Source organism: Sceloporus undulatus, chromosome 2 (genome assembly GCF_019175285.1).
Source record: "Sceloporus undulatus isolate JIND9_A2432 ecotype Alabama chromosome 2, SceUnd_v1.1, whole genome shotgun sequence".
NCBI lineage: Eukaryota > Metazoa > Chordata > Lepidosauria > Squamata > Phrynosomatidae > Sceloporus > Sceloporus undulatus.
This window is the reverse complement of record NC_056523.1, coordinates 142,571,652-142,587,692: the sequence shown is the minus strand read 5'-3', so window position 1 is coordinate 142,587,692 and position 16,041 is coordinate 142,571,652. Positions and strand designations below refer to the sequence as shown.

The 16,041-nt window shown below is 42.2% G+C and overlaps 1 protein-coding gene across 1 annotated transcript; it reads left to right on the top strand.

Annotated features, from left to right (window-relative positions):
• Window positions 1-762: 762 nt before the first annotated feature.
• On the top strand, window positions 763-6,096 carry TOB1 (transducer of ERBB2, 1). The gene is made up of 2 exons (XM_042452814.1): window positions 763-985; window positions 4,203-6,096. The coding sequence occupies exon 2, from the start codon at window positions 4,344-4,346 to the stop codon at window positions 5,343-5,345; it is 1,002 nt and encodes a 333-aa protein (XP_042308748.1). The 5' UTR covers window positions 763-985; window positions 4,203-4,343; the 3' UTR covers window positions 5,346-6,096.
• Window positions 6,097-16,041: the final 9,945 nt, after the last annotated feature.

The window sequence follows — 16,041 nt, the reverse complement described above, 5'->3', positions numbered from 1 at the left end:
CTCTGTCAGAAAGCTCCGCTCTGGTTCCGCTAGAAACTACAAATCCCAGAATTCCATAGCACGGGGGCCATGGAAGTTAAGACGGTGTCAAACTGGATTATTTCTTATTATTTACTATTTCTGAAGTGATTGTTTCTTATTACTATTATCATTATTTCTTATTTTATTATTATTTACTATTTCTGGAGTGATTATTTCTTCTTATTCTTATTTCTTATTACCGCATTATTATTTATGATTTTATTTTTATCCCGCCTTTCTCCCAAATTGGGGCCCAAGGCGGCTATATCGTCATCGTCATCATCATCATTATTATTATTTACTATTTCTGGCGTGAGGAGGATGATGCAGCCCTAGAGGCGAAAGGGCAAGACTGAAGGCAGCCCTGAAGTATGAACAGGTGACTTGATGGTGGAGGAAGGGAAGCAGGCGTTCCTTTCCTGGGGAGGGAGAGGGTTGGGGTCGGCCTGGTGGCCAGGAAGGTGCAGCGTGTCCTCTATGGGCGAGAGAGCGAATGCAGCACCGCCTCCCCACAAAAGATGGAGAAAGGCAAGAGGAGAGGTGGGAGGAGCCAGGAGCAGGTGTGTGAGGAGGGGGCGGGAAGGACGGCCTGATTGGCAGGCGACGGAGGCCAATCAGGGGCAGGGGAAATGGCCGATCGATTGACAGGTGGGTGGGAGGGGGCTGTGGGCGGGCAGTGGGTGGGCGTGACCACACGGGGCCGGAGGGGCGGGGCGAGAGAAGGCATATATAGGGGCGCTGCGAAGGCTCGGGCGCTACAAGAAGGCGTCGAGCAGCTGCGAAGGCGGAGCGTGCGCTCGCTCGCTCTTCCGTGTGTGTCTGTATACATCTCTTTCTCTCGCGGGGTGCGAGAAGCGCGGTGTCCCCCCCTTTCCCTCCCCTTCGCTTCTGGGTTATGGGGCTTCGGCGCTGAGCTCCCCTCTCCTTCGCTTGTTTGCACTATCCGCGGCACCTGCTGCCCCCGGTGAGTACCAATCCTGAGGGAAGGTGTCGTCGTCGTCGAATGTGGGCCTGGGCGGGGGGGGGGGGGGGGGGAATGGCCGGAGGGGGTGGGTGAGGCGGGGGGGGGAGTCTCCGAATGGAGGCCGAGGGGAGGCTGGAGGAGTGGGGCCGGGGTGGGGTGCCTTCGCTGTTGCCCCACAATCAGGGCGTCCAAATCTCCTCATAACCGCCGAGGAAGCCTTGGAGAAAAGAAGTGTGAAGACCACAAAACAAAAACGTGAATCTACGGCGCTCCTCAAAATGGAGGGCCATTTGGAGTCTTTTAAGGCTGGGATGGAGGACGATCCTGGGAAAAGGAGGACCAAGACAAGAGGAGAAGAAAGGAGGACCTGGAAAGAGGCCTTCCGAGGGAGGAAGGAAGGAAGGCCGTCTGCCTGCCTCTGGTGCCCCAGTGCGGAGGGTGTTGGCAGAAGGGCTTTGACAGGACGGCGCTGGCGGAGGTTGTTGACACACGGCCCTCGGGAGGGAGGCAGGGAAGAAGGGCGGTTGGGGAGGGGAGGGGAGGGGGGCTGGCCAGCCTTGTGGGCTTCGGTGGGGGAAAGGGGTCCAGCTCGCTCCCTTTTCAACCCCCCCCCCCCCCTAATCCACCCAGGGCCACCGTTTGGTTGGGTTTGGTGGGAGGGGGCGGGCGGGGCGGCTGTGGGGCGGCTTAGCCAGGCTCCTCCCCTGGGAGGAGGAGGAGGAAGGCGTTGAGGGGCGGCCCCATCGCCTGAGAGGGAGGAGGGAGAGGAGGAGGCGGGTGGGGTTGGTTTGGTTTTGGGGAGTAATGGAAGGGAAGCTGGGGCATTGGCACAGAGAGATGCCCTTAGTCACTGGGGAGCCCCTAGGGCTGCACAAGGCTCTGAGAGGAGCTTGGCAGTCAAGGCAAAAGAGTGACACCGCTCTTGCCTTCACCCTGTGTCTCACTTTTATTTGTATCCTGCCTCTCCAAGCAGATCCAGGCAGCTAACAATAATAAAGCACTCTTAAAACACAATAAAGCCCTGGTGGCACAGTAGTTAAATGCTTGTACTGCAGCCCCACTCACTCAAAACCCTAAGGCTGCAAGTTCAGTCCCAGCCAGGGAGGGGCTCAGGGTCAACTCAGGCTTGCATCCTTCCATCGGTGGCTAAAATGAGTGCCCCGCTTGTTGGGGGCAATTAGCTTACACTTTGCAAACCGCTTAGAGACTGCTAGTTCGGTATAAGCAATATATAAATGAAGCTGTTATTGTCATTATATTCCCAACCCACTCATCCACAATAAAATACAATTAAATGTTTAAGCAAATTGTTTAAAACAAGGCAGAGGCAGCTCTGGACAGTAGTGGACGCTTGATGGAATTGACAGGGAAAAAATGACTAGGATGTTTTATCTGGAAAGGCCCTGTAGTTGCAGCTCTGCTTCTTCTGGCTCCCCGTTCTGCCCTAGATAGTGCCCCCTGCAAACAGAAAAATGAAGGAGGGAGGAGGGGATTGTGAGGGTGGAGGACTGGGCCTGGCTTGGCTGGCTTGGCCAATGGCGGCCCCCTTCGTAGAAAGCACTTTTTACCTCCTGAAGCTCCAAGAGCTGTGAGCAGAAACCTAATGAGACCCAGCAGCCTGGTTATGTAACGCCTTGGTACTCCGCCGGAGCTTCCTCCTTTTCTTTCTTGCACCTCCCTTCCCTGCATTAAACCACTGCCACGGTTAAGGCAATTAATAGGTTTAAGTTGATTTAAAAGGGCCGTATTTAAAAGTGGGAAATACTGGACATTGTTTGGGTGGTTCAGTTTAATTAGGTCTTTGCACCAAGGAAGGGAAGAGAAGGGAAGGGAAAGGATGAGAGGAGGAAGATGATAATAATACTGTAATAATAATAGTTTCCAGCCTCCTTTTTTTCACCCTACGTTGCTGAAGAGGTTAAACAGATGGATCCATAAATCATTTTTGGAGTTCCCTATAGCTCCCCCGGTCAGATCTCCTGTCCTTTAATGTGTTCCCTTTGTAAATATCTGTGTTTGCCCTTGATCTTTCCTTATCCCCACCCAGTGCTGATCCAGCAACCGTTTAAAGGTCGCCTTATCTTACAGCTGGTGGTTCTCTTTATCGTGTAAAGAGGGCAGAAGGAAAGGGGAAAGGGTTCAGAAGCTGGGATGACCTCCGAAAGTCAAACGTTTGGAGCAAGGAAACAAATTCCACTAATGTTGAATATGTCCTTGCTTTCTGCTTTTTTGAATTCAACTAGATTTAAAAATATTTTTCTTATTGCAGGGTTATTAAAAAAAACAAATGGGAGGCAATACATCTTTATGTTCTTTAAAAAAAGAATTAAGAAAAAAATTCATATTTGGAGGCTTCTAATCTGAACAATATACTTCTTCCGTAATTATTCTTTATTGATTTAGCTTTGCTATTTTATATTAACATTCTACAGGAACTAGCTTAACACTAATGTAACTAAAGCCAAAATCATTCCTTTGTAATGATTATATTTGACTAACTGCCCTTTCAAATTGCTCAGTATGCCTCTGAATTTTAAATGTTTTTTCACTAAGGAATCTTGTATTAGGTTATTTTAATGGTTGTAGAATTAGGATGGATTGTTTACAAAGGACGTGGGTGTTACATATGCACATAGTGATAATCCTGCAATATGTAGGGGGGGGGGTTGTGTCTCCTCATTTTCTAAACAAAATGTAGGACTATTGCTGTTTGCCTCTTTGAACTGAAGCAGTTTTAAAATTCTGCTACTATTGACAATATCTGGTCCTTAAAACATTACCATTTTACATGAGGAAATGCTTTTTTTTATTCAAATAATTTGAGAATCATGCTAGAGGTTACAGCTGGGTTCTGTAAGTCACCAAAAATAGGATGTTAATTGAACTCCAGAGAGGCCTTCTACTGTTTGGATTATGTTCTTTAAAATATGCTTTTTCTCAGTGTTGTTATTCTTGATTGCAAACTGAGATTTTGAAATGTCCTCTTTAGCACATGTAAATCTCTTATTGGAGCACTTTATTCCATAATGGTATTGTGTTTGTGCTTGATGTATTTAATATAGTTGACTTATAAGTAATATGTTCAGTGTGCTGCAAATGTCTTGCCTGCAGTTGAGAAATATAACTCATTTCAGCTGAAGTATGAGACTTGGTAGGCCTAGTTCTACTTCACTTTGCACTTTCCTTATCTGGATGTTTGCTTTTGTTTTTCTTAAAGGAACAACACTACTCAAGGTGAAGAATAATAATCTGCTAAAACCAGCACTTTGAAGGAAATTTTGCTTTCCTGTGGTATTTGAACATTTCCCCCATTTGTTGTGCTTTGAAACGGACTTTGTAATTCTGTGCCGTAGCAGCTATGCAGCTTGAAATACAAGTAGCACTCAATTTTATTATTTCGTATTTGTACAATAAGCTTCCCAGACGACGTGTGAACATTTTTGGTGAAGAGCTTGAAAGACTACTGAAAAAGAAGTATGAAGGGCATTGGTATCCAGAAAAGCCATACAAAGGATCAGGGTTTAGATGTATACATGTAGGGGAGAAAGTGGACCCAGTTATTGAACAAGCATCCAAAGAGAGTGGTTTGGACATTGATGATGTTCGTGGCAATCTGCCTCAGGATCTTAGTGTCTGGATTGACCCATTTGAGGTTTCATACCAAATTGGTGAAAAGGGACCAGTGAAAGTGCTTTATGTGGATGATTCCAATGAAAATGGATGTGAATTGGATAAAGAAATCAAGAATAGCTTTAATCCAGAAGCCCAAGTGTTCATGCCAATAAGTGATCCAGCATCTTCGGTCTCAAGTTCTCCTTCACCTCCGTTTGGTCACTCTGCTACTGTGAGTCCAACCTTTATGCCCCGTTCCACTCAGCCTTTAACTTTCACCACTGCCACATTTGCTGCCACCAAGTTTGGCTCAACCAAAATGAAGAACAGCAGCCGTACCAACAAGGTCGCCCGCACTTCTCCCACTAACCTTGGCTTGAATGTCAACGATTTGCTGAAGCAGAAAGCTCTTTCCTCTTCCATGCACTCTCTCTATGGTCTTGGCCTAGGTAACCAGCAGGTTCCACAGCAGCAGCAACCACCACCACAGCAGCCGCAGAAGACATCTGCCCTTTCTCCTAACGCAAAGGAGTTCATATTCCCTAATGTACAGGGCCAAGGTAGTACAAGCAACCTCTTCCCCAGCGACAGTTCCCTTAACCTGAGTCCTCTCCAGTACAGTAATGCCTTTGATATGTTTGCAGCCTATGGAGGTCTAAATGAGAAGTCTTTTGTGGATGGCCTGAACTTCAGCTTAAATAGCATGCAGTACTCTAACCAGCAATTCCAGCCTGTTATGGCTAACTAAAACAAACAAATCATATTGTACAAGTTGAAATGCACGTACCCAAGGGTGTATCTTTTTCACCTCTTGAGTTTTGTTTTTTTTAAAGCTTGTAGTATGAATATGTTCAAGCTTGGTTAGATAAGGACGACATGCATCTTTTTTTTTTCATTTGCCAACCAAGCACAAAGTTATTTTTTACTGACTGTACATTAAATATTACTCAAGATATGGCCTCTTACAGTATTTAAGATATAGCAAGGACATGGCTGATTTTTTTATATATAAAAAATTGGCACTAATAAGTGGGTTTATTGGTCTTTTCTAATTGTATAATTTAATTTAGTACAAAGTTTGTAAAATATCAGAGTATATATTGTTTCTACAACATGGTATTGCATTTTTATCTTTTTACTACAGTGATCTGTGACAACTGCAGCAGTTTCATGTTGTATTTTTTTTACTGAAATTATAAAATTCATCTTAAAAAACATCAGTTCTAAAAAGTGTACAAAATATTCCTTAAGTGGTGGAATTCAAATTGTATGGAATACTTTTCCAAGAAAGAAACACAAATTGTATTTTCTGTTAAAAAAATTTAAAAGATTTTTTGCTATATATTATGGAAGAAAATGTAATCGTAAATATTAATTTTGTACCTACATTGTGCAATACTTGAAAAAGGTATAAAAGTATTTTGAGTCAGTGTCTTATGTTAAAGAGAGGGACTGAAATAGTTTATATTAAGTTTGTATTAAAATTCTTCAAAATTCAACTACTGTTGTGGACTTCTTTTAGTAGACAGATTACATTGTATTGTAATGCTAGTGCTGTGGAACTGTATATAGCTCATGTAAAACTATGTGCTACATTTATCCATCATCATGATGTGGTATGTTGATTTAATCAGGACTAGCTGACCCTGTCTTTGTGCACTTGCCTGGCAGCCTGTAATTGACAAGGAATTGCATCGAGAAGCACGTGTGTAGAATTTCATTGTAAGTGACAACATGGGGCTGGTGGAGGTGGAAGGGAGTTCTCTATCCCCACTGGGGTGCCCAGCAAAGAATCTTATCATCTGCCAGAGGAGAGAAGCCCCCTTCTTTGCACTCAGCTAAGGGCTATTCCAAGAAGGATGAAGCATCCTGCTGTTTTTATTTTGTTGGCTGGCACCTTTTGTGGCCTCCTTTACAGGGTTGTACACACTTTGCTTTGTTTGAACAAACAACAACATTGGGTTTTCTCTTACAAATATTCCCTCTGCCTGACAGGACCAGGTTGTGTTAACTTCTACACCATGCATGAGAATGAAGACATCAGTATAATATTAATATGGATAGCTTATTCAGAGAAGCTGAATATGATTAAGCTAGTTCATATGTAATTGATGGACTTGAGCTATATTTCTAATGAATGGATAATACAATTTTTGAACTTGCTTTAGAACTTAAGACTCAGAAAGCAATTGGAAGAACAATACTCTAAGAAAACTGAAATTATCATCAAAATATCAGATTTTTCTGTTAAGTTAGGTCCTTTTTCCATAGACTAGAAAATAGTAAGTTTTGAATGCACAGGAAATTATTTCTCCTTCCCTACTCCAAAGGAAGGGGGGGGCTGTTAATAAGTTCTACCTGGGCCTAAATATATACATTTTGTGATATTCTGTAAATAGAATCCTGAGAACAATACTCAGGGGATACAAGCAGCATAATATGTCATGTTACTAGCGTGGTTGAACATAATGTTTTTGTAGCTAATTAAAATACTAAAGCAAGCATGGAGCAAGACAGCTGTATAGGTGTTTCCAAATTCTCCAGCTAATTTGACTAATCTTGTGCTACTTGATTTTTGTACTTCACACAATCGTCAGTTGTTTTTGCAGCACATGTCTATACAATTAACTTTGGTGTTCTACAGGTCCCATTTAGATAAAAGGGTATTGAGTCATCATTATGCTGGCTTTAAGTTGGGGTGAGGTAGATGTTTCCAAGTTTTTGGAGGAGAACCAAGCAGGCAAGTCACCACAGTAAACTTTGTTTTGGAGAAGCTGGAATAAATCTGTGAAGAATTAGGCCAGTAAATGAAGCAGGCAAGAGCCTTGACACTACCTTCTGTGTGTAATGAAATTAAACAGCTGTAGGAGCTTGGGATTTTTGTTTTGGTTTTGCATTTATTCTTTTAACTTGGGAAGAGCCAGAGAATACATGAAGCATCTTGAATCTATTAAGCAACACTCAAATATACAGTGGACCCTTGCTTTCCACTGGGGTTTGGTTCCAGAATCCCCCATGGATACCAAAATCTGGATGCTCAAGTTCCATTATATAGAGTGGCCATAGTAAAATGATACAATTTATATAAGATGACAAAATCAAGGTTTGCTTATTGGATTTTTAAAGATATTTTCAAGCCATAGATGGTTGAATCTGGATACAGAAGGCCAACTGTACCTTGTACTCTAATCCTTGATCTGTGGTGTCCTGTCTTGTCCACTTTGCTCCCAGCCAAGATTATTCCAAGTCCTAGAGATGGTTTTAAAATAGAACTTGGGACTTCATACATGAAAGTGTCCGAAAGTTTGTACAGTCCTCCACACACAGGTATTGCATCTCCCAGTTTACTAGCTTCAAAAGGGAAATTTAATTGTTTTAGAAGTTCAGAAGTATCAAATGCTGGATAACTAGAAAATAATAAATCAGTTGAATAATGCTATTGTTGTTCAATTGAAGTCCCTGAAATTCAGGTCAGATTCCTTTCAGTTTGCCATGTAACAGCAAGATCATTATCATACAACAAAACTTCTATGAGGCACATGTTCTTTGGATAATGTGTTTATATAATCTAGGAACAAGATATGCTCATGCATGCTACCTGAGCTAAATGGAACCAGGGTCAGATTGCATCCATTGGAGTTGTTTCTTAATTACCTTAGCCTTTCTGACTTCTATCATATTGCTGAAGGAGTTTGTTCCAGTATTCTGTTTTGACCAAATTATTTAATGGAAGAAGACCTAACAATTTTGACATACCAGTTTAGTTTTTCTCCTTATAGGAGGAATGTAAAAGGCTGAATATTTGGGTCTTGATTGCAGTATGAAACTACCCTGGGTCATTACAAAGTTAAAACTTGACTAGCAGGTTGCCTCTGATTTTACATCTGGAATTAGTGTTGTTGTGTGCCTTCAAGTCATTTTCGACACTAAGGGACCTATCCCAAGGTTTTCTTGGCAAGATTTGTTCAGAAGGGGTTTGCCTTTGCCTTCTTCTGAGGCTGAGAAAGTGTAGCTTGCCCAAGGTCACCCAGTGGGTTTCCATGGCCAAGTGAGGGTTTGAACCTGGTCTTCAAAGGGCTGTGCAACGACTAGAGCGCAACTGGCGAAGACACCAACACTTAGCCGACAAGGCACTCCTGGACTCTCATTTGAGGGCCTACGGAGTGGCAATAAGTGCAGCAAAGAATTCGTTCTATGCTGCACACATTGCGTCCGCGGAGTCGCATCTGGCAGAGCTGTTCAGGGTAGTGAGGGAGCTGACACAACTGCCCCCCTCCCTGAACCCTATTTTAGAACCATCTAAAGCCTGCTGTGGCAAATTTAACAACTTCTTTGCGGATAAAATCTCTCAGATAAGGGCTGATCTCGACGCCAGTATTTTTTCAGAATCTATTAGAGAGGTGTCCAGAGTTTCCGTGGACCCTGTTATACTGGATCACTTTGAGTTTGTCAGTACCGAGGGAGTGGACAAGATCCTTCGAAGCGTTAGGAAGACGACATGCTCTCTTGATCCCTGTCCCTCATGGCTGGCGGCTCGGGCGGGGGGATGCGGTGCTAACTATGTTGCACCGCATAATTAATACATCTCTAAGAGAGGGACAATTTCCATCAAAATTAAAATTAGCTGTGGTCAAACCCCTGCTAAAAAAGCCCTCTCTAGACCCCCTGACTCATAACAACTACTGGCCTATATCTCTGCTGCCATTTTGGGGTAAGGTGATCGAGAGAGCGGTGGCCTTCCAGCTTCAATCGATCTTGGATGAAACGGATTTTCTGGACCCATTTCAAACTGGCTTCCGGGCGGGCTATGGAGTTGAGACTGCCATGGTCGCCCTAGTCGATGATCTCTGTCTGGGCATGGACAGGGGAAACGTGTCCCTGTTGGTGCTTTTGGACATCTCAGCGGCTTTCGATACCATTGACCATGGTATCCTTCTGGAACGCCTGAGGGAGTTAGGTATCGGGGGCACTGCGCTCCAGTGGTTTCGTTCCTACCTCTCAGGTAGATTCCAGTTGGTGCAGCTGGGAGACTGTCATTCCGATAAGAGGACCCTTACATCTGGTGTCCCGCAGGGAGCGATTTTGTCCCCCATGCTATTTAACATTTACATGAAACAGCTGGGAGAGATCATCCGGAGACACAGGGCGCGGTGTTATCAGTACGCTGATGACACCCAAATATGTTTCTCTGTGTCTCCGACTGATGCAGTGACTAGGGATGGCATCTCTCCTCTAAATGCCTGCTTGAGTCAGTAATGGGCTGGATGAGGGAAAGCAAACTCAGTGTGAATCCAGGGAAAACGGAAGTACTGGTGATAGGTTCCCCAGATCCAGGTGGTGAGATTTGCCATCCTGTCCTGAATGGGGTGGGGTCATGCTCCCCTTGAAGGACTCATTCCGCAGCTTGGGAGTGCTCTTGGACTCTTCGCTCCAGTTGTCATCTCAGGTGGATGCGGTTCTCAGGAGCGTATGTTATCAGCTTCGGCTGATACACCAGCTGCGTCCCTACCTGGACCGGGGGGGACCTTGAAACTGTAGTACATGCTCTGGTAACCTCTCGATTGGATTTCTGTAATGCGCTCTACATAGGGCAACCCTTGTACCAAACCCATAAGCTACAGTTGGTGAAGAATATGGCAGCGAGATTGGTCGCTGGTTGTTCGATCTGACCATATAACTCCCATCTTGAAAGATCTTCATTGGCTGCCTATTCGCTTCCGAGCTCAATACAAGGTGTTGGTAATGACCTATAAAGCCCTAAATGGCTTGGGCCCAGGGTACATATAATCCGCCCCGCACACTCTGGTCAACAGGGATGAAATTGTTGGAGGTCCCAGCGACACGCTATGTGAGGACCTCACAGAGGGCATTTTCTGTCATGGCCCCAAAATTCTGGAATAGTTTCCCAGACGAGCTCTGCTCCACCACATCTTTAGGTCTTTTTAAAAAGAACTTGAAGACATATTTCTTTTCCCAAGCTTTCCCACCATGAAAAATCATTCTTTCCCTTACCCCTTTTCATTGACGACCCTGGATTGTATATATTGACTTCCCCCTTTTCTCTGGCCCTTTGCTGTTAGTGTTGTTGTACTGTTTTTAATACTGTTTTTAACTGATTTTGTTGGAATGTTTTATATGCTGTTGTTCACCGCTTTGATTGATCGGGTTTTGGAAAAGTGGGATACAAATAAACTATATTATTATTATTATTATTATTATTATTATTATTATATTATAGTCCAACACTCAAACCACTACACCACACTTTTAGGGGGAAATTAGCAAAGGTAGTAACAAATACCTGTGCAGTTTTTGTTGCATTGCTTTGGGAGGAAACCATGTTTTTGGCTAAAAGCAAATTACGAGGTAGGTACCAAGCAAGCTCTTCATTGTTGTTTTGTATTTTCCATATCAACAGTGTATACATCTTTGTGAATTAGAATGCAATTTCACAGTTTGATTTTTTAAAAAATAAAATTGGTAAAAAAAAAAAAGTTTTTTTTTTGGCAACAGACAAAAAGTAAAGTTACACTGGAACCAGGTTTGATCAGCTTGGTGCCACCTTACTCACTGGTGTTTAAACAAAGCATTATCTTCTGATTTGGCATAAGATACGAGTAGAAGATAAAAAAGTGGACCATGTCTTCCTTAAGACTAATTTAGATTTTGCCTGTAAAAAACTGTAGTGTGGATCATTATTGGAGCATTTATATAAAATTCCAGTGCCAAGAAGTATGTGATCTGGAGAAAACAATACAACTGATTTCAGCAATGTGTCAATTACAATAATGAACGCACTGAGAACCTCTATTAACACGCATTCTGTGTATCAGAATGTGCTCATTTTTGAGGCAGCAAAGATTGTTTTACAACTCAAGTAACAGATAATCAAATGTATCTGTGTAGATTACTGAAACACAGTGTCTGCAATCCAATATCTCATGTTCTGGTCTAAATGCCCATTGAATTCAGTTCTCTCAGCGCTGATGCCTAAAAACATTTGACTTATAGTTTGATGCCAATTAGAAGATACTTAATGTCAATGAATTGGCTCTAGCACCATAGTTGTATTAGTGCAATGCTCCCTGCTTTGCACGACTGTGACAAACAATGGACACTTGGGGTGCTGGTGGTGGCAACATTGCCAAATACGGTCTTATATATTACTCAAGACTGCCAAAATAAAATAAAATAAAATAAAAAGACCACTCAAGGATACCTCTGCCCTGTATTTGCAAAATTAAAAGGAATTTGAGGATTCTCTGGCCCTAGGCAGAGCCACCTGATCCTGTTGCACTTGCTACAGTTACATGGTGTTTTACTAGTAATTGTTAAAAGATATATAGGACCTGAATATACTCAATAGCAAGTGGAATTAATTTAGTAGTTAATGCAGTGAAGGTTAGAAAAGCACAACCATGAAAGCATTTGAAAAGGAATAGCACTGATTCTGTTTACCCAAAATGGGTCTCATGCACAAAGCTTACATTGTGCACCTGTGGTCATGTGAAACATTTTTCTAGTTAAAAATATAACAAGACAAAAAAAATTGTAAAATATGGTTATTAGGTAAAGTGTGTACTATTATTAATTTATTGTTATAATTTTAGGGTAACACCGAAGCATGCTCATCTGGGAGTAAACCCTAATGGAAGCACACACTGCACACTGTTCAGTCTCTCGTACAACCATATGCACCCAAGTGAAGTTATGAAGATTAGCGAGAGGAAGGTTTTCAGTGATGTATCTACAAGTGTAGAAAAATCTGAAGACTTGTTTTTTTGCATGTAGCCCAAGCTCCCAGATCACATTTCTGTAATTACATTTTTGTGAAATTTCAGCAAGCTGGTTAATATAATTTAATTTTAATTTTTCAAAGAAAGGGTGAGTATGATTCAGTGTAGTACAGGGACAGCTTTGCCATTAGGCAGAATGAAGCAGCTGCAATAGTAAGCAACAAATGCTTACTCTATTCCATTCTGTGGTGCTTCTCAAGCTATCTGATGTGGTCAACTGGCAATTTCCCCCCAGTGTGCCAGGGAGCAGTAACATATATGTGATATTACTGCATTGATACACTGTTAGTTTCCTGGGAACTCACTGTGGACCAGTAGTTTACAGCTCGCAGACTGGTGCTAATCCACAGACCACTCATTTCAGTAGTGCTGTGTTAGCTGTTCCATTGCCATTACTGAATAGGCAGTCAGGTCAGCACGGGTATGTGGAATTGGGTGCTATCTTATCTTTCCTCTCATTCAGCAAAATGTCTTAGGTTAGCCCAAGCAGGTCGGTTACAAAATGAATAAATTAAATATATCTAAAAAGGAGATACAGTACCAGTTTGTGCCCTTGTATGGACATAGATTCACTAGAACGTGGGAAAATTATTTTTTTTGTTACTTTAGTCTTAAATAGTAATGTTTCTGAGCTCTGGGATCCAGATACAGTGGGCCCTTGGCATCTGCTGGGGGTTTGTTTCCAGGACCCCCGTAAATACCAAAATCCATGGATGCTCAAGTGACAAAGTAAAATGGTGTCCCTTATACGGAAGGGCAAAATCAAGGCTTGTTTTATACACACACACACACACACACACACTTTCAAGCTGTGGATGCTTAAATCCATGGATAAAGAATCTGTGGACACAGAGAGCAGACTGTACATGTTAGTAATATGTTTCCTTTCTTCTTTACAATTTGGTGGGGATTAGTGCAGTGAGTGAGAGCCAGTGAGGTTTGAGGGTTTGAATGCTGGACTGTGACTCTGGACATCAGGGTTTGATTCTCTGCCTGGCCATGGAAACTCAATGGGTTTCACAAGTCACACACTCTTATCCCATGAAAACCCTGTGATAGGTTTGCCTTAGGCTCACCATAAGTTAGAAATGACTTGAAGGCACACAACAACACCGAGTGTGGTTAGCCAGTTTGTTCAAACAAAACTCTACCTGCACATATTTCAGATTTAGCTAACGATCTAAACCTTTCCATGGGAAAGCACAAAAAGAGGCCAAGTAGAGTTCACACTACATCCCAGTAACTCAAGAACAAAGTGCAATTGTCTCATTGGTATAGCCAATAAAATAATATACACAGGCCTAATGGGAGAGATACTTATCAGATTCTATCTTTTATCTTCTGGTGAAATCCACATGGCCCATCCATTCCTGTCAAAAGTACTATCCTATGCCTCAGCTACAAGTGGTTTAGGCAAGTCTGATGGTCAGTTGTTGCACTGTGAAGTGTCAACAGGCTTCAGGGATAAGGCCTTGGGATAAGTTAGATTTTAATTTATTTTCTTTTTCCATGAGAAATTTCCATAAATGTATTCATAAATGTGATAGAATTTGAAACCAACCAAGCCAAGTGGGCGAATGTGAAATGGACAGATTGCACTCATCCAGTCAGAGAACTCTCAGAGTGCTTAGTAGTTCTTAAATTTAAGTTTGAATTCTTGTGTCTTCAACTGTGTCTTCAGTTTGTGATGCTGAATTAGAGTTTTGCCATGGTCCTCATCTTTAAACGCTATCATGGTAGGCAATATAACTTCTCTCTATACTAGGATTATCTTTTGCTATTGAACTGGGCCGGTGCAGACAGTGGAGACTTTTGTTTGGATTGTTTTTGATAATACAGTACCAAAATTTCCAAAGAACCTATGAAAACATTTTTCAGAATAAAGAATCTGACATTTTAAAAAAACAACCTGAATGGGGAAACAGTAAGACTTGTCCACCCTTACAGCATAGCCTTCTATTCCTGTTCTCCTCCTAGCCATTTCTCTCATCTTCACTCCAGTAGTTTTCAGTCATTTTACCACTCTCCTACCCCATTCCTGCATGTACACCTTCACCTTCAACCATTCTGTTTCCATTGTGTTCTCACTGTGATTGTGCTAGTAGGGGGAACTGGATACAATAACATCACTAGGGTTGGTGTCACCCCCCCTGCTCCTCATTGACCTCCTCCCTTATCACACCATACAAAATCTTTAGTAATGGTTTTTGTACTACTGTTACTCATTAATCATAATTCTTGCACATCACTGAATATCATGGTAATAGTTGTGACATAAAATGATTAGCAAAATTAAAATTATACCTTTAAATTACAATATTATGCACACAGCCTCAATGCATTTACATATGCACAGTTTCATGCAGTTGAAGTGAAAATTTGGTAAAAGGTGATATTTTAAAAGAAAAAAATAAAATATTTTTTTAAAAAAGTAAATAGTTTTTAAAAAACATTTTTTATTTCTCCTCCCAATAAGCCTCACTCCACTCACACCAGCTGTTCAGCATTTTAATGGGACACAGGCCAATACCACACCCAATTTTTTACGGTGTCACCTGGTGAGGTCTGCATCCCTGCCCAGACTCTCCCTAATGTCACCACTGGCTGCATACATACCAGTTTGGAAGCATTCCCCCTCAAATGTCTTCACACTCTTTTCAGCACTTCTCTCTAACTCCACTTCCCTGCTCTATACCCTACCCAGTGTGCCTTTTCAGGAGGTTGTTTTAAAAATGCAATTTTAGATATTTTTTAAAATGCTATTTTTAAAGTAAAAAGAAAGAAAGTTTAAAAGTTGGAGGAAAGCCTGCCTGGGAATAGCAAGGGGAGTGGGGACAGGAGGAGAGAAGGGGACGCTAGCAACACCTGATTACCCAATAATGGAACAGCCATACAAATAACATCACACTTGGGAACCAATGGGACATCCACATGGTTGGGGACTTATTGATTGGTTTTTCCATCAGTGACAAGATACTCTCTACCCTTGGAAGACAAGGCAGTGACAAGATGGAGACAGCATGGTGAGATAAGTAGCGCCAAAGGTGCTATTTTCAAACTTTAATGGCAGTTTAAAAGCTGTGTGTAATAAAGTCCAATTCACGTCCACAGGCTTCTCTTACTGGAGTGAAAGTGAGATCTTAGAAGGAAACGCTTTCTCTGATTCTGGTTATAGCAGCCATCAAATGCCACATCTAGAACCTATGCCCTACCAAAGGAGTCCCTGTCGGCTGATCTCTACACAGCTGTGGAATATGGAAGATTTGACAGTTCCTGTTAGCAAGTTATGCTTTGTTTATTCTGTATAAGCAACACCCTAAAGCTGACTTTTGAACCACTCAGTGGCTCTTTGGACACAAATTACAGCAGGGCTAGTTGATGTGCCATCTGTTTGCACGCAACGTGTGACCAGAATGATTTTCAAAATATGAACCATTCTACTAATGTTTGAATAAGAAATACCTCCGAGTTTGTATGTCCAGTTTTGAAACTGATGTAGCAAACTGTCTGGTTCAGCACTCTCTTTTTTTTGGTCATCATCAGCAAGTTGATTTAAATTGACTGAACAATGCTGGCTGCATTCCTCTGTGGAGTAGCATAAAAAAAAAGTTTTGCTAAACTGTAAAATCCTGCTGAAGTGATTGTTCC

What these genes read in the sequence shown, in the direction of transcription:
- TOB1 (XM_042452814.1), top strand. Translation starts at nt 4,344, where the DNA reads ATGCAGCTTGAAATACAAGTAGCACTCAATTTTATTATTTCGTATTTG.